At 35.9% G+C, this 19,504-nt stretch overlaps 1 protein-coding gene across 1 annotated transcript in view; it reads left to right on the top strand.

Moving 5' to 3' along the window:
* PLAA (phospholipase A2 activating protein) overlaps nt 1–11,181 on the top strand; it is a 48,275-nt gene extending 37,094 nt beyond the window's left edge. Inside the window, exons 6-10 of the mRNA XM_019652666.1 lie at nt 1,330–1,443; nt 4,303–4,371; nt 7,137–7,238; nt 8,913–9,077; nt 10,439–11,181. Of these exons, the coding sequence (XP_019508211.1) occupies nt 1,330–1,443; nt 4,303–4,371; nt 7,137–7,238; nt 8,913–9,077; nt 10,439–11,004 (1,016 nt within the window). The 3' untranslated portion in view covers nt 11,005–11,181. The remainder of the gene's footprint in view (nt 1–1,329; nt 1,444–4,302; nt 4,372–7,136; nt 7,239–8,912; nt 9,078–10,438) is intronic.
* The last annotated feature ends 8,323 nt before the right edge of the window (nt 11,182–19,504 follow it).

The raw sequence follows: 19,504 nt of genomic DNA on the forward strand, positions 1-19,504 counted from the left end.
GCTAAATTGGTTAGTTGTGCATCAAATCTAGGACTGAACTGTGGGTGATTTGTATTCCGAGTCCTCATTTTACGTCAGTTGTTTGAACATAGAATACAGTGTCCGAAACGTTGTAAAATGAGATTATGTTTTCATGCCAGCCCATAAATTATAATCCTATAGTAGTATTGGCCTGAGTCCCAGGTCCTGGGAACTGAAGCCATGGTACAGGGGAAATAAAATCCTTCCTCTCTTCTTAGGTGGAGAGCAAGCTCTAAATAAAATTTTGAAATTGGTACTGTATTATTAATGTTTTCCTGTCATTAGTTTGACTCCATTTTTCGCATGCCAGTGCTCTCTTGTTTTACAAGGATCCCATACCCTCTTCCTGTCTTAAGTCCTTAAATAGGTCTTTTTTTCCTTCTTCCCTGACAGATACTTCATGCTCCCAAATTATGTCTTCTTTCTAGTTCAAAATTTCATTGCCAATTACCGTAATAAAGCTTATCTCATCTGCATGTTGACTTAAACAGAATTATCAGACTGACTCAATACTGAATTATAAATGATGTAACCTTCTCAATAGTTGCACTTGACCAAAACGGGGATAAAAATATTTTTGTTACTAGGATATTTCTGTTGGTGGAATTTCATTCTACAGTGCAAAAGAGTGAACACATGATCGCAGTATTGTGTAAGCTATTTTGTGGGACTGGCTCCATCTGGAAATCTAACAACTATTGGGCATTTCTGAAATTTTAACTTTAGAAGAATCGTTACATATATCTTTTTGTAGATGCCTCTGATTATTTCCTTAGAGGTGCGAAATCTGTTTCCTTTGTAGCACTCATCCCCTTTGTTTGTAGTTCTCTTCTCCAGTAGGTTATAAGCTTCAGTGGATATAAGTCATCATGTTCTCTGCTGGATCCCCAGCACTGAATGCACTGTTTGTCACATGAATTAATGAACTCAGGGGTTCTCTAAAAGATTAACATTTGATGCCTGTGGTTTTGATAGTATCCACAACAGCAGGAATTCTAGTGAATTTGTATAGGAGCAGGAACTGATTGTATATACGTATTATTTAGGTCAGAGACCACCTGCAGTTTCTCTTTATATTTGAATTCCTAGTTATTTTAATATTTAAATGCAAAGGCTAAGGTATAATAAAGTCTTAAAGTTAACAAAACTTGGAGAATCACTGAAATTTTAGTTTCTTACTAGTCTTTCCAACTAGTAGTATAAGACTTTTGACTATAATTTCTATTATTCTCTCATGTGACAGCCTTGCTCTCCTGTTTTTCTTCAAGCTTAATCTCATATAAGCATTATGCTGTTTATGAAATCCAGGTTTTTGGTATACTTCAGCTTCTCCTTTGTTTGCCTGCACAGGTGGTGGTCGATATGTTCCAGGCTCTTCGTTGGGGTCTTCTAACGCACTGCCTGCAGCAGATCCTTTTACAGGTGAGGTGCAGCTCTGATTAATGTGTCGTCACTAAATGTATATATAGCATTTTACATTATATGGCTTTACATTTTGGAGATATCATCCAATGACTGATAATTCCCTTATCTATATGTCCCAATTTTAATGGATCACCTTTTCTTTTCTTTCTTTATTATTATTATTGTTATTATTTTTTTGATCTCCTTTTCTTGAACGTCTAATTTTTGCTTTTTCCTGGAGTACTTTTGTGACTTCCCTCATGACTTTTAAATAGCATATTATTATAGCTCACTGATTTCTCCCGTAGTCCTTCCTGCAAGGAGAGTCATTAAGAGCATAGGTTTTAGAGCCAGACAGGCCTTGGTTCAGAATTTGGCTGTACCACTTACTTGCTGTGAGCAGCTGGCAAGTTACTTAACCTGTCTGAGCCTATTTTTTTTATCTGTGAAATTAGATAATAGGGGATCCCACCAACCAAGACACAGCATGAGTGCCGTCACTGGCGAGATGCTACCGATCATGAGCAAAGGAGCCATGTGAGTCCCTGATACTGGATGGAACAGTGCAGTCATGATGTGTGTGCCCAGGGACATTTGCCTTAGTGTGGAAGGAGACAGTCCAGCAGCCACACAGGATTAGTCTTCCTAATCTAAGTTATTAATTGCCTCCATGATGCCCTGAGAGTGTTGGTGTGTCTCTTCAAAGTGACTTTATTTACCAAGGTATGCAGACCTCAGCATCAACACTACTGGAAAAAAATGGCCAGACAGGGACTGTAATGCAGCTGAAGAAGTCTCTGTTTTCAGAATAGTTTTGATGTATTTTATGATGCTGTTGTTGGATCTTCAGCCAGAGCTCCTGGACAATATATCAAATTTGGGAAGCGATTCATAGCTTTTCTGGTATCCATTGGTCTTGCCAACATACAGCCCTGTCTAAATCATAGATTGGACCAACACATACCTGTGGGGCCGTGTCGTGAAGTAGTGAATTGTTCTCAGTGAGCTTCCTTTCTCCTCTGAAGGAATACATGCAAATACCTGCACCCTGTGCATTGATAACTAGTGTACTACAATCACCAACTATCAAGCTACATGTTGTTATGGCACAATTGGTGTTAGGAAGTCTTTGGTGACATAATGCAATTTGAAAAGGTAGTATGGTCTGAAGAGTAGATAAGAGAATGGTTTTTTCTATCAGCATATTCAAGCATTGTAATGCCTTGAAACTTAAAACATCCGAGTTCCCGAATCTCACTGGCAGATCTTTTTTGGAACAGAAAGAACATACCAACCTTCAAACAACACCAACAAAATCCAGAGAACTCCATCATAACTGGAGCATGTCTCACTGTGGCCCAATGTCAGTAACTCAGAAAATGTAATGCTTGCAGAGATACGCAAATTAGCTCACTGAATGTCCAGGGGAATTACGGAATTACTAGGGTAATTGAACTTCACTGTTATAAAAAAATAGATAACAGCACCTACCACATTGAAATATTATGAAAATTAAATCATGTATGTGTAAAGTGTTCAGCAAAATGCCTAGAATATATCTAAGCCCTCAGTATGTGTTAGCTATTACTATTGTTGCTGTTGTTCCCCAACTTTACCAGTAGCTCTGGGGCCAAAAGGTTTGCCCATCTGGCTTACAATTTAAGGTCCATCTTAACTCTTTTTTCTTTTCCATTTTTATGTGGTTCTCAAACTTCTAATGTTAATTAGAATCATCTGGGATGCTTGTTTAAATTACTTGTCACAAGGTCCTCCCCAGAGATTCTGACCCACTAGGTTGGTAAGGTTAAAAATACTCATGCCCTGATATCTCACCCGTAGATTCTGATTCAGTGATCTTGGGTGTGGTTTGCCATTGGGTAGCTGGAAAGTGAAGCCACTTTGGAAGCCCACCACGTTATTATGGGTAGATCCTAGGAACCTACATACTGAACAGGTGACTCTAAATGTCAGAGAACCACGTTTATAGAAGTGTAGGACTACACTCTGCCCATAATACCTTAGGCAAGTTATTCAGCTTTCCTATAATAAAGTATTACAAATAATAATGGTATCTAATTAATACTTAAAGGAGTTTATGCATATAATATGCTTAGCATGCTGGTTGGCATATAGTAAAAACTCAGTAAACGCCCTTATTCTGTGTTCTTCATTATTTTAATCAATCCTGTTTACATCTGTGGGGTTTTGTTTTTTTTTTTTCATTTTGGTTTTTTTTTCTATATCTGTTACATGGGTTATATCAACTCCTCGATAATATACTTGGAGGGGCTAGAACAATAGCTCATCTTCCCATAAAGTCTGATCTAGGACTTTGAACTTTTCCAAATTCTTTTGATTCTTTCTGTACATATGTTTTCATGTTCCCTCTTTTTTTTTTTTTTCCCCTACTTTCAGTGAGACAGCCACAAGTCTCACATGTGAGACTGGGCTATTGTCATAGCATATGTAACTATTACCTAGTCTCTTCTGTTTGTTTTATGTGCCAGATTAATCCTATTTCTCTATTTTAATAGAATAGTGTTCACATTTCATTATGGAAATGTTTTAATTTCTTTCTTCAATCCACTAATACTTTTGTAATCATTAAACCTCTATAATTGTAATATATAAAGCATCTAATGTTCATTTATAACTTGAGAATTACTGTTCTGGCTAACATTTATTGGGCACTAACTACATGCAGGCCCTATTCTTAGCATTTTTCTGTATTAAATTTACAGTCTATTTATTACATATAAAGGTGCCATTCCAAAGTATGATTAATAATGAATATAAGTTATTCTGTTAGAGAAGTGGCTGTTTAAGCTTTATAATTTGTACTTACCTTTGCTTACTTGGAGTATTATTGCATTTTAGGTGGTGGTCGTTATGTGCCAGGGTCTGCGAGTATGGGAACTACCATAGCTGGAGTAGACCCATTTACAGGTATATGCTTTTCATTTCTTTGGTTGTTTTTTTTGGGTGTTTTTTGTAAGATTTTTAAAGTTCATTGAAACTTCTGTTTAATGAAAGATTAAGAAAATAGGTGTCTTAGGGCCGGCCGAGTCGTTCAGTTGGTTAAGAGCTTGCTCAAGAGTTTGAGCTCTGAGCAACAGCGGTTAGATTGCCGGCCCGAGCTGAGCAGCCGCTGAGCTGCCAACAGATGGCAGGATGGCTCAGCTTAAAAAGAAAATAGGTGTCTTTTTCTTGCTGGAGAACTTTTTATACGGTAAACAAAGATCAAAATTCTTGACCTGACTTTTAGAGTGTTCTCGGAGTTGTCCTCACTGTACATTAGAGTCACACGGGGAGCTTTTAAAAAGCACTTCAGACTCATCCCAAGAGATGCTCACTTGGTCTAATATCGCTCTGAATTGGGGCCTTGGCAAGGGTAGTTTTATAATCTTCCAGTGCGATTCCAGTGTGCAGCCAGGATTGAAAACTGCTGTTCAACAATTCTCTGCTGCCGTTTTCCTCAGTACCCTGACAAAATCTGAGTTTATTCCAGTCTCTCCTTTGTTTGTTCTTAATGTATTGAAAACGTTAGTTACTAAATTACACATTTTTCTCTTTAAGGAGACTCTGAAAATAATTTGCTTTTTAAATTAGGCCTGGAATATTTGGCCGTCTCCTGAGCCACTAATTTTGTTTTTATCCCTAGTATCTAGCTTAGAGTCTGACATATCTTACTTGTTCATCATTCTTGAATATGTGCAAGCATGTTTTCCTCTGTATTGGCTGCCAGTCTGAAGCAGAACTGAGTTTGTGGTTCAACTCTTTCAAGTTTAATAGATCTCTTGGCACACATTTTCCCCTACTTAATATATTATACGAAAGAATATGTGTGACATACGTTATTGAGTATAATAAAATGCATACCCATAAACTCACCATTCTACTTAAGAACTACCTTGATATGTGATTTTTGTAAGCTATTTTTTCATTGTGAAAGTAACATTGGCTGGCAGTATTGAACATAGTAATTAAGATTAAGGACTCCAGAGTGAGGAATGCTTAGATTCAAGTCTCAGTTCCATTACTCTTTATCTGTTTGACCTTGAGAAAGTCATTCTGTTTCTGTGTGTTTTTCCCATTTGTAAAGTCGAGATAATATCTATCTCCTAGAGCTTCTAAGAACTTTAAATTACAAAATGTGTGTAAATTATTTTTCATAGAGTGTTTAGTAATTGTTAGCTATGCCTGTTGTATTTACAAAAGAGTCTGAAGTTAACAGTGCTTCTCCCCAATTTCCAGAAGTCTTTAACAGTTTAGTGTATATACTGGACTATTGTCATCTCTCACCTACACTAAAGAAATAATAGTCTCCAAATAGTCTCTCCATGGTCCACACTGCAGCTAGCGGGCTTCTTATAGTCTAACTTGCTTATGCCCCTCCCTTGATTAAAACCCTTTCATGACTTCCCACTGAATGTATCTTCTTGCATTGCATCACATTCCTCTACTTTTTTTCTGCCCAGCCGCACTGACCCAGGCCAGGTTCTTGAGCATGCCAGGCTATTTTCTACTTCAGGAGTTTTGTACGTGCTGTTCTCTTTTGGAATATCATACTAGGGCCCTTTGCTTTGTCATTGACACCACAACTTATTGTTGTTGTTTTTTTCTTCTTTTTAATTTAATTTTGAAATATAGTATTTATTAAATAAACTCAGTGAAACCTTCACTCACATATGCCTCTTGCTAGATCACCTCCTCTATCATAAGCTCACATTGTACCCTATATTTTTCCTTCAGAGAACTTTCTATCGTACTTAAATGTTTGGGCCATATTTGATTTGTATTCTCCTTACCACAACTAGAAATGCAGGCAGTGTCTGCATAGCTCATCTTTGATCATGTCAATGAATATTTTATGCTTTATAAGCAATTAGAATTAATTTTGTGCACTTATCTCATTACTTGCTTTATCTTTATTTACCTTCCTCCCTCGTATTTCTAATATACTCAGAATATTAAAATGTTTTATTCATCTTTTTGCAAAGTACCTTAATTTCAGAGTGGAACAAAAATGTATAAATTAATTAAGATTTGCAGTGTAAGATGTTAATTAGATATAAATTATATTTTAGTTGAAGTAGCTTTATTCACTGTGCATGAATTTTCATCCTGTGCCAGTTTTTTATCATCTAATACTGAGTTTCAGTTACTATAATAGGGACTTAAGAAGTAAAAACGTATAAAGGCTAAAACCTTTGCCTTTCAAGAACTTACAGCTTGGGGGAGATTTATAAAAATGATGTAGAAAATGATTATAGAAAATGATTATAGAAAATGACAGTGCCTACTATATCATTTGGAATAAGCAATAAAAGATGAGAAGAAAGAGATGAATATGCCTCAGAGGAGATGAGAATGGAAAATATCATATTTGTTTTGTATTCTTGATCTTTTAAAAATTTATAATTTAGAATGAATCTTAAAAATGTGAGGGAAGTAGAAAATAGGAAATAGAAAGTCTGTTTTACATTTAAACTCCCATTCCAAAATGAAAATTTATTATTGCATCAAATATAAACTGTATAAAAACTTACAAATAATTTTTCTTTTTCTGTTGTCTGAGGTTGCTTATGATTTTATTGCATAAACTGAGTAGTTAAATATCTTAATTGTGAAAACAAAGTAATACTATTAGGAAAAAAATCTCATTTTTGACCATTCCTTATGTTTTTTATCCTGTTCTATTCTGTAAATAGGGAACAGTGCCTACCGATCAGCTGCACCTAAGACAGTGAATATTTATTTCCCTAAAAAAGAGGCTGTCACTTTTGACCAAGCAAACCCTACACAAATATTAGGTAAGTGTATTTGAATTAGTTTTCTCACATATCCACAGCCTCTTTGCCATGCACTCAAGACCATTTCTTCTCCTAACATGAGCTGGGAACTGGGTGCTTCCATGATAGAGACTTCTATTGTGGTATTACACAACTGTGTGGACCACAACTGCACAATATGATAATGGGCCCTTAATACTTTGTAAGAAGTCTTATGCAAATATCAGTAACTGCTTTCTGCTCTGATGACTTTAATGAGAAGAAAACCAAAGGGTGAAAATGTAAACCCCGTTCCCTAAGCTCCTAATGTTTTCAAAATAAATAAAAGAATGAGTACGTAAAGCATTTAAAAAATAAAAATCTTGTCTTTAAAAAATTAATAGCCCTTAGAAATAATAAAAGGCTAATTAAATTTCCCATTAAAAATGAAACTTCTCAGTTGACTTGGATTGCTTTTTCTGTTAATTTGTTTTTCCCAAAATGACAGGATGGGGTTTTTTGTTTGTTTTTTGGACTAAGAATACTACTAGCTCTGTTTTGCCACAAAGACTATGAGGGATGATTTGAGATACCATACATACCTGAATATAAGATAAGGTTTTTTCTTTTGGTCAGAATTATCCTTTATACTATCTTTATAAAAATCATTCATGTGTTTTCCTGATTGCTTTATTTTGAACAATAAAGAAGTATATGTGTACTTACAGAAAACTTGACATTTTTCAACTCTTGTATAAATATAAGAGGTCTCTTTTTTTTTTTAATTAAAAAAATATGGACCGCTTCACGAATTTTCGTGTCATCCTTGCGCAGGGGCCATGCTAATCTCTATATCGTTCCAATTTTAGTATAAGTGCTGCCGTAGCGAGCACAAGAGGTCTCTTTTTGCATTTCGTAAATAGACTTTGTTTTTCAATGTTCTGTTAAAACTTTCAATACCAAAGAATAGTAAAACAGGTCCAAGTTTCCAATTATGATTGATAAAATTTGTAAATTTGGACAATTTATCTTCTTAAACCTTTTGTGATGAGAATTTGGGCATTTTTATTCTTTGAGATAAAGATTTTTTAGGCATCAGTATTGGATGACTCAAAGTAGCATGAGTGATAACAAGGATATTGATACAGAAGATGTGTGACGAGTTTGAAACTAATTTTTTCATGCAATGTGTTTATGGTGGGAAAAGACAATATTTCCATTAAATGTGTTTAAAATAATGTGATATCAAAGGTGCATATGGAACTAAGTCAATAAATTTAATATAAGTAGACATTTAAGTTTTCTATTATTTCATTGACAATCATAGAAGTTGATATTAATTGGCTAAAAGTTGTTATAAATTTTTTCATTGAGAAAATAGACGATTGACTTATATGTGAGTGGCTATAACATGATATTGCTTTGAAAACCATTCAAAATGATTACAGATATACTTTAAAATGTATTCAAAGCAGAACACTTCAGAAGATCTTTTAAAATAACAGGTAAAATAAAAATCACAGTAACCTTTTTCTATACTGTGTCTGGCTTAAAAACATTCATAGGCCTTATTTTATGGTCTTTGATAATTGCCATTATTAGTCTTAACTCCCCGTAGTGTATGATAGAGTACTCCTATTGAAAAATGTGGCATTTATGTATTTTACCTGGCTGATTACAGTTAGAGAATTTTGAAGGGTTGGTTTTGGTTTCTAGGTAAACTGAAAGAACTTAATGGAACTGCACCTGAAGAGAAGAAGTTAACTGAGGATGACCTGATACTTCTTGAAAAGATACTGTCTCTAATATGTAATAGTTCTTCAGAAAAACCCACAGCCCATCAACTTCAGATTTTGTGGAAAGCTATTAACTGGCCTGAAGGTACAGAAAGACTTTAAAATGTAACTAGAAAGCAGGAAGTGTGTATTTTCATTTCTATCAATATTACTGGTGTTTCTAAATTAAGTAAAAGTTAATCTGAGTAGTTGTAATTCATAATGTGAAAACCTTCACAAGAAGGATTCACTACACTGCTGTAATTCGTAGTCTTGTTTTGGTTCCATGCCTTATGAGGATCTGAAGGTAATGTAATGAGCTCCATACATGTACCATGTTGTATACTATTTCAGAGCATCCCATGCAAGCCAGCCAAGAAACTCTTTGTGACCTGTTCAACCTAGGCTATAAATATTTGCTATAAGGATTTTTGTTTTTAGTAAATTCACTTTTTATTTTTTAAATTTTTAAATATTTATTTTTTATTGAGGTAACATTGATTTATAATATTATAATTTGATGTCTGTATACACTATAGCGTGTTCACCCCCAAAAGTCTAGTTTCCATTCGTTACCACACATTTAATTTTTAATTCTAAAAGTATCCTCTCCCTTATTATTTTTTTGCACTATTGATTTATTGGAGAAAAATATTATTTGTCCCATATTGTTGATTTGGCTGATCACTTAATGTGGTCCTCTATCTCTATAGTTCCTGCTAGACATAACTAGATTCTGGTTCAATTGTTTTTTTAAGGTGAATATTCTTTATAAATGATGCTACATACTGCCTTTATATCACAGGGCACATAATTTGTGATTTCCTCACGTTAGTGATGCTAAGATTGCTTAGTGCATTCATTCTGATGGTGTCTACCCAACCCCTTGAATGTAAAGCTCTCCACCAACCTATAAGCAAGCATCCTATTAGCACCTGTCAACTGGACTTAGAAGAACTTCCTCTCTTCCTCTTTGATCTTGTTTTTGGATTTTTAAAAGCACAGTCCCCATCCCATTCATTCCCCAAGGACTTACTGAATACTCACTGTGTATCAGGCTGTTTGATAAGAGTTACATTATTTTTAAAGCATATATGATCTTGTAACAGTAAGTCCATTCTCTATAAATATCAAAAATCAATTAACACAAATTTTAGAAATATACACATTTTAAAGTAGGCACATGATTTTTAACATTTTCTTAAATGATCATGTGTTAATTTTGTAACAGGAAATAAAATCCTTAAAAATTGAGTAATAATCATAGGAATTTTTTTTTTTTTTAAGCTGAGCCATCCTGCCACCTGTTGGCAGCTCAGCGGCTGCTCAGCTCGGGCCGGCAATCGAACCGCTGTTGCTCAGAGCTCAAACTCTTGAGCGAGCTCTTAACCAACTGAGCCACTCGGCCGGCCCCCATAGGAATTTTTTGCATCTTCATAAACATTAATACATTTTTCTTTTTCATAGATATTGTCTTTCCTGCGCTTGATATTCTTCGGCTCTCCATTAAACATCCCAGTGTGAATGAGAACTTCTGCAGTGAGAAGGAAGGGGATCAGTTCAGCAGTCATCTTATCAGTCTTCTGAATCCTAAAGGAAAGCCAGCAAACCAGCTGCTTGCCCTGAGGACTTTTTGCAATTGTTTTGTTGGCCAGGCAGGACAAAAGCTCATGATGTCCCAGAGGGAATCACTAATGTCCCATGCAATAGAACTGAAATCAGGGAGCAATAAGAATATCCACATTGCTCTGGCTACACTGACCCTGAACTATTCGGTTTATTTTCATAAAGACCATAACATTGAAGGGAAAGCTCAATGCTTGTCAGTAATTAGCACAGTCTTGGAAGTCGTGCAAGACCTGGAAGCCACTTTTAGACTTCTTGTGGCTCTTGGAACACTGATCAGCAATGATTTAAACGCTGTACAATTAGCCAAGTCTTTAGGCATTGATTCTCAAATAAAAAAGTATGCCTCAGTATCAGAACCAGCTAAAGTAAGTGAATGCTGTAGACTTATTCTAAACTTGTTGTAAAAATGGGGAAGGGGCTCAGATTTTAAATTGATTAGTGTTTTTTTTTTCCTCTCACATTTCACATGTCTGATTACAGATGATTAAAAAAAAAGAATGCTGTGGATTAAGTAAAATTTCAGATCTTGTAAAGTGGGGGAGAAGGGGAAACAGGAGAAATAAAATTTTTGCACTGGTTAACTGTGAGATTTTCCTGTGTAATGTGGGTAGGTTTTCAAGAGTTTAGAAACAAATTAAGAATGAGCTATAATCAACAACACAACAACTACAGTGGCATAATTTCTGTACTTTAGCCACACAGAAGATGAGCTTTTATTTATGTAATCTGCTGTTACTACTTACATACCCCAAACTGTTAATTGTTGGTTGGTTGTCTTTTATTGAATTTCTGCTCTACTCATTTTCATCGGTGAAGTCTTTCAACAGCACTGATACATTTTAAGGTCTTATTAACTACTTCAGAAATTTTAGAAATTAAAGTTGTTGTAAATTATTTCATATATTGAAAAGATATAAAATAATTTATTCATTTAAGTCATTTGTAAATAGAAAGTGAATTTGTTTGATAGTACACTTCTAGATGAAGTAAAAGCAAATTACTAAGCTACGTTAGGTTTGAATCAATTCAGACAGATGAGGCCCCAAATTAACTTCAGGCTTATGATCCACTTTCTTTTGCCCTATTTGAGGTAACTTCATTATTCATTCCAGTTTTGATATTTGATTGTTTGATTGTTTATTTTTGGTCATTTCCATTATCTCAAAGGGAATTTGGGATGCACTGAATTTTTTCAGGCAATTATGCAACCACGAGTACATCAACCCATGTTATTTGCAAGTCCGGAGCCTGTGGTGTGACGTTAGTATTTTTGAACCCCTTACATGACCCAGGCACTGTGCTAACCACTTTGATATTTAATTCCCAAAACCCCTTAAATGGATTGTGAAGTTATTTCTATTTTCAGAAATAAAAATAATGGGATGAATCATGATAGGAGAAAAAAAAGGAAAGTGCATACCATGCTCTACTTCCTAGAGAGAAGGTCACAAATTTGTCTCTGAACACCCTAGCAGCTAACACACAGAAGGAATCCTCCCATTAATTACATAATTGTATCTAAGAGAACTTCAATTAAGAGAAGTGTAACTATTCTTATTTTAAAAATATCTTTTCACAAAAAGGCCTTTGCCTGAAACAGTGAGCAGCATTCTCAAGTTTATGACATATGAAACCATGAATTTCCTGGCTTAATGCCAAATTGCAGTCAAAGGAGAACAATTCTTCCCCAATAGGGCAGGAAAAGATTCTGACTAATCCAAGGAAAAACTTAGAATGTCAAAAGAGAATGGGTAAAATGTAGAGGGGATGTGTGTTTTGCTAAGTATTAAATTGCAATTTTCTGGTGTATACCCAGATTTTATTCTGTTTGCTGGTTCCATTAGGACCCTGTGCTTTCCTTTCAGTTGAATTGAAATTTAGGGAGTTATGGCAAAGTTAAATGGCAAATTTAGACGAGTTCAACCCAGGTCAGCCTCGTTCCATTACATTACACTACTTCGTTAACATGTGCAATCTAGCATGTTACAATTTATCTACAATATATTTAAATACTAGGAACCACTGGATGTAGAGTCTTGGTTAAGAATGAGTTTACTCTTCAAAATGTGAGGGGTGGAAAACTAAACACTGTTTGCTTCCTGTTAGTGTATAAGTCTTTTAATAACATTTTATTATACCATTATTTCTTGTTTATTGAAGTTACAAAATACAGTTTAGATAAGGAAAAATAAATTCCACTTGAAAGATAAGTGTTAAATGGTGGTTTAGATATTTTAAAGATTTTTCTTTTCAGTTAAAGTTTTTTCCACGATTTCCTTAATATTTTTTTCAGAATATAAAAATACATATTTGTTGAATAAGACACTTACATAAATAAAAATTTCCTGTAATTGCACCACCCAGAAAGAACCATTCTTAATGTTTTATGGCATATTAATAGGTATGTAAACATGTGTTTTATATTTTTTTAAGAGGAATGACATACATTGTTCAATAACCTGATTTTTAAACTTGACATATATAGTATGCTACTTCCACCTTAATAAATACTATATGGATATACCCATTTCCTATTATCTGACATTGTTTCCAATTTTAAGCTATTTGACAAGTGTTTTGGGAGTTCTGAGTATACATTTTACACATGGAATTGGTGGGTCAAGTTAATGTATATTTTGTACATTTGATACATGTTGCCAAATGACCTCCAGTTGGTAAAAGTCTTAGAGTTAACATCCTTCATATTATTTGTAAAACACTGTTGCCTGCAGATGAGCTAAGTTATCACTGTCTTTTTCATAACTGCATTATCTTCTATCTGCCATTACATTTTTATTTTATTTTATTTTTATGTGGAAGTTGAACCGGCAACCTTGCTGTTAAAGAGTGCACATTCTATCCACTGAGTCATCCAGGCGGCAGCTCAGCTCAAGGTGCCTGCCATTATGTTTTTAAAATGATCATGTTACTATTGTGACTTTTTTTTTCATGACTTGCTGGGTTTATAACTAAATAGCAATGCAATGAAATTTTTTTTTATCTACCTCATAATCTTAAATGATGGAAGAAGCATAGCTAAAAATAGATTCTTCACAAAGATTATTCTGGGGATAAGACTGGGATAGTTGGGATTTTTTTTTAAGATTTTATTGGGGAATTGGGGGAAGGGAACAGCCAAGTTGTCTTTCCATCTTAGTTGTGGAGGGCGCAGCTAGCTCAGCTCTAAGTCTAGTCTCCATCCCGCTGCCCAACGGCAGCTCCCGGCCGCTCAGCTCAAGGTGCTGTGTTCAGTCTTAGTTGTGGGTGGGCATAGCCTGCCATCCCATGCGGGAGTCAAACCAGCAACCTTGTTAGGAGCACGTGCTCTCACCAGCTGAGCCATCCTACCACCTGTTGGCAGCTCAGCTGCAACTCAGCTTGGGCGCAGCTCACTGGCCCATATGGGAATCGAACCTGCGACCCTGTTGCTCAGAGCTCACGCTCTTAAGCAACTGAGCTACTCGGCCGGCCCTGGGATAATTTCCTTAGCAGTTATCACTGTATCTTATGGTTATTTTGTGGGGAAATGATATAATGTATAGAGGACCATTTGTGATATATCAAGCTTCCTACAGGTCTTGAGCTATATATAAACTACCCACCAGATTAGGAAATGTTATTTGTTTTTAAAAACTAGTTTCTAATTGTTCTAATTTCTAATGTATTTTTCTATAGAAAATTATACATAGTGTCTGCTGCTACAACAGAAATACCATAGGCTGGGTGCCTTAAACAACAAACATTTACTACAGTTCTGGAGGCTGGGGAGAAGATGAAGGTGCTGGCATATTTGGTATTTGGTGAGGGCTCACCTCCTGGTTCCTAGATGCCGTCATCTCCCTGTGTCCTTACTTGACAGAAGGGAGAAGGGAGCTCTCTGGGGTCTCCTTATTCATGTGGTTCTACCCTCGTGATCTAATCACTTCCCAAAGGTCCAACCTCCAAATATCACACTGGGGATTTGGTTTTAACATATGAATTTGGAGGAGGACACAAACATTCAGTCCATAGCACACCATGTAGTTGTGATTATAAATTCAATTTTGATGACTTTACATCATTTTCCATGTTTCCCTTCAATTTTTTACAAAAATGTTCATACGTACAGAAAAGTTGAAAGAAGTACAGTGAACACTCAGTGACTTGCCAACTAGGTTCTACAATTATTATTTTGCCAAATATGATTTTGAAATTATTTAAAAATAAGTTACAGCTATTGTACTTATCAGCTAAGTACCTCAATATGTATCTTTTAAGAATAAGGACATTTTCAAGAATATTATTTATAACCATAATATTGCATTGACAAGAATTAGTACTTTCATAATATTCAGTGTCCAGTCCATATTCAAATGTCCTCATTGCCCTCAGAATATAACTTTTATAACTTTTATTGCCTTTTATAACTTTTGTTTTAAAGGACCTAATCTAAATAATCAAGGTTCACAATATATTTATTTGGTTATATGTCTCTTTGGTCTCGATCTATAACAGTTCCTCCATCCATCCATCCATCCATCCATCCAATCATTGACTTTGAAGTGTCTAGGCCAGTCCAGAATGTGAAGTGCCCTCCTTTATATTTCTCAAATATTGGGTTGTTGGAAAAGTCATGACGCATGTTTGCAACAGATGGCACTAGTTCACTTTGGGAAGTACTAGAGTCATTTGCATCTATGTTATTGCTATGTCATTTGACAGCTGACAGTACTAGCTTCATTCTAAAGAAAAAATTGAGCGATTTTGTTGAGTTTTGGAGATTGTACAAGTTGAAGACAGAAGACCAAACTGTATTTTTGCCATATTTTACTGTTTTACTTCCATAAAGAGAAGAACGCTTGTGAAAAGTTGCATAAAGATTACGGTGACCATGCTCTACAAGAACGTCAGTACCAGCAATGGTTCACGAAATTCCGTGCTAGTGATTTTGATCTCAACGACGCTCCTCGGTCAGGGAGGCCCACCAAGGTTGATGATGACAAAAAAAGGCATTGATCAAGTCAAACCCACATTACATGACACGAGAGATTGCAGAAACATTGAACATCCATCATTCAAGCATTCACGACCACCTGAAGAGGCTGGGATATGTCAGCAAGCTCGATATTTGGGTTCCACATGAACTCAGAAGTCCATTTGCGCATATAAACATCTCAATTAAACATGAGGAAAACAATCCTGTTTTTTTGTGTTTTTCTTTAAAGATTTTTATTGGGGAATTGGAAGGGGAACAGACAACTTGCTGTCCTTTTGTTCTTCAGTCTAGTTGTGGAGGACGTTGCTTCACTGGCCCAAGTTGGCACCATCATTGTGCTCTTCCCAGGCGAGGCAGATCAGTCGCCGGCTTCTGGATGGCCGCTCACGGCAGCTGCTGGCCGCTCACGCTGGCTGCTGGCTACACATGGTAGCCCATGGCAATCCACTGCCACAGGGGCTGCAGCCTATGCCATCGCTGGCGACTCATGGCAGCCCAGCTCCAGGTTGAGCTGTTGTTCAGCATCTTAGCTGTAGAGGGCAGTGTCACTGGCCCTCATATGTGGGATCCGAACCTGGGCCCTTTGGCGTCCCAAGCCAGCTCCTTACCAACGCGCCTCTCGGCCGGCCCAAAACGATCCTGTTTTGAAGCGACTGATAACTGGTGATGAGAAGTGTATTGTTTACAACAATGTGGTGTGCAAACGGTCTTGGTCCCAACATGATGATTCACCTCAAACGACATCGAAAGCAGACATTCATCAGAGGAAGGTTATGCTCTCAGTGTGGTGGGATTTTAAAGGTATCGTGATTTTTCGAGCTCCTACCAAGGAACCAAACAATCAATTAGAATGTGTACTGTCGGCGATTGGACAGTTTGAACGAATCCATCATCCAGAAACATCCAGAGCTTGTTAATTGTAAAGGAGTTGTGTTCCATCAAAACAACGTAAACCACACATAAGTTTGATCACCTGTCAAAAATGATTGGAGTTTGGATGGAATGTGTTGCCACAGCTACCATACTCGCCTGACCTTGTGCCTTCAGACTTCCATTTGTTTCATGCTCTTCAGAACTCCTTGTGTGGTATAACGTTTGATTCAGATGAGGCTGTAAATCAGCACCTTGTTCAGTTGTTCACAAATGAAGACAGGTCCTTCTATGAACAAGGAATTATGAAGCTCACTTAAAGATGGCAAGAGGTTATCAAACAAAACGGGCAATATATCATTGATCATTGTTCTTTATATAAAAGAGTGACCTTTGAAAAGCATAGACAAAATACATCATGACTTTTCTGACAACCCAATATATTCCTATAGCCCTTCTGTATTAGTAATCTATTGCTGCTTAGTACATTACCCCAAAAGTTAAGTGGCTTAAAAGAACATATTTTCTCAACTTTTCTGTAAGTGAGGAATCCTGGCACAGCTTTAACTAGGTCCTCTGATTCTTTGTTTCACATGAAGCTGCAATCATGGTGTCAGCCACAGCTGGGCTCTCATCTGAAGGCTTGACGGAGGAAGGATGCATTTCCAAGCTCCCTTACATGGTTAAGTGTTCAATTCTTTTCAGGTTGTTGGATGAGGACTTCAGAGGTTGCCCTTGTTTTATTTTCTTATGGGCCTCTCTGTCATAGCAGACTGCTCCATCAAAGCCAGCAAGGAAGAGTCTGCTGGCAGGACTAAATTCAGAATATAATTGCAGATATGCTATCCTCTAAATATCAAGGTATTCTGTTGGTTGGAAGCAAGTTACTCAATCAGTGGATTGCACAAGGCTGTGAATACCAAGGAAAGGGATCACTGGGGACCTTAGAATATGCCTGCCACACCTTCTATTTCCTATGAACTGAAAGCTAAACTCAGAGGCTTGGTGAGATTGAGATTAATATATAATAGCAAGAATATATCATAGGTGATGTGTGTGTTTTTTTGTTTTTTATTTTTTTTACCTGATTGCATCATACCTGAGCTTCCTGAAACACATTTCCCTTCCCCTAACTACAGGCGGTTAGAACAAAAATAGGGTGTAATTGGCCTCTAGTTACAATCTTAATAGAGATGGGTAATATTGTTAAAGTTTTTTTCATTCATATTTTATTTCCTATCTGTCTGCTTCCCAAAGGGATTATCAAGTTTTAATGTTTAAAATTAGGATGCTTGTTTTCTGGGGGTACTAAGAAAGGCAGGATCTTGACTTTGAGGGTAACAAATAAACCACTTTGGTGCCTGTCATGGAGGAAAATGTCTTCCGAATACAGTGAGCAATGGAATCTTTAAAGAGGAGAAAGCTAACACCCTTCTACAGGTTTGGTAGGCTGATGTCGGTCCTAAGCCTAAAATGAGGTCCGGGGGCTTAAAACGAGCTTGGGGTTCCTGAACACATTGTAATAAATCAGGAAAGTAAAATGTCCAAATGGCAATGATATTTTCATCAAAATGATATAGCAATGTTTATACAATGTTTTGCAATTGGATTTAAAGCAAACCAGTTAGGTAACATTGTAAAGAACACAAGGTTAATAAGATATCATGCATTAAGCAATTACTTCATATTCTAAGTTTATCGTCATTATCCCTATGGAGTAAGTACTGTTAGTAATCTTACTTTTACAGGTGAAGAAACTAAAATAAGTCAGGTAAATCTTTATATAACAAGTCAGTATTAACAAAACAATGGAGAAGAGAATGGTATTTGATAAATGATGTTGGCAAAACTGGAATATTGATATGGAGAAAAATATCAATTTCTGGTAGCCACTTCATTTGAACTACGGTTCTGATAGAGGCATGTAAGCTTGATACACAGAGCAGAAGGTGGCTTCAAACAAGCCTTCAAACCATATTTCTTTTAGTCTTGTGTCCTCAAAGGAACTAATAAATTCAAGAAATGTTTGCTTATTTCTATATCATTTAAAATTTTCAGTAGTAAAAGCAACCAAAGGTGCAGTATAATAATATGGCGAAAGAGTACTACTGGCTTTGGAGTTAAAAGGCATATGTTTCAATGACATTTTACCACTTGCAAATGAATTAAGATAAGTTGCTTAACCTCAGCCCGTTTAATCATATGTACATTGGGACTTCAACGAAATAGAAGAATGAAATAAGATATTTATATAAAAGCCTAGCAAAATGTGTGCCACATAATAAGTGCTTATCAAGCATTCCCTTCATAGATAACACATGGCTACCATATTCTTTAACAATAAGTGACTGCTGTGTTCAAAGAACATTCAAAAGGTAAAAAAGGGAGGAACACTGATATGCTAACAATATTTTACCCCCACTGCCCTCTCCCATCTCACCAACACAATGTAAATGTATAAAGTCAACACACTGATTTCAGTAAATTGTTAAACTTATTACCAGATGATTTGATGAGGAAATAGTGTTCCAACCAGCGGTAAGTATTCAACATTGTAAATAAAAAATGCAAATTAAAAATCTAATAGTATCATACATTTTTTAAGAACAAAGTTTTTAAAAGATTTCAGTGTATGGGTGACATTTTAAGATGGTGCAGCCCTTCTTCCAAGGAATTGATTAAATAGAACAAGAAAAATAAGATGTTGATATCCTTTGATCAATTTCTGTTTGGAGTACAAAATACCATAGGGGAAATAACAGTTTTTTTCTTAAGCTGTTTATAGCTGATTATAATGAAACGTGAAAGAATGTCAACAACCTAAACACCAGTATTTGAATATTACTTAAATTCATAAATACAATGAAATATTAGAGCTGAGTGCCTTTAAAAGTGAAAAGGAATCATGCCTAGAAATCAGTGTAAATGGGGAAAAACAAGGAAGCACAAGACCCTATACTGTACAATTCCCTAAAATAAATTTTTAAAAAATTTGCCCAGGTGATGATCATGAAGGTTTCCCTAAATTCTCTTTATTGTTATAATGCTATTAGTGTTAT

The sequence above is a fragment of the Hipposideros armiger genome, unplaced genomic scaffold, assembly GCF_001890085.2.
Source record: "Hipposideros armiger isolate ML-2016 unplaced genomic scaffold, ASM189008v1 scaffold_184, whole genome shotgun sequence".
In the NCBI taxonomy this organism is placed as follows: Eukaryota; Metazoa; Chordata; class Mammalia; order Chiroptera; family Hipposideridae; genus Hipposideros; species Hipposideros armiger.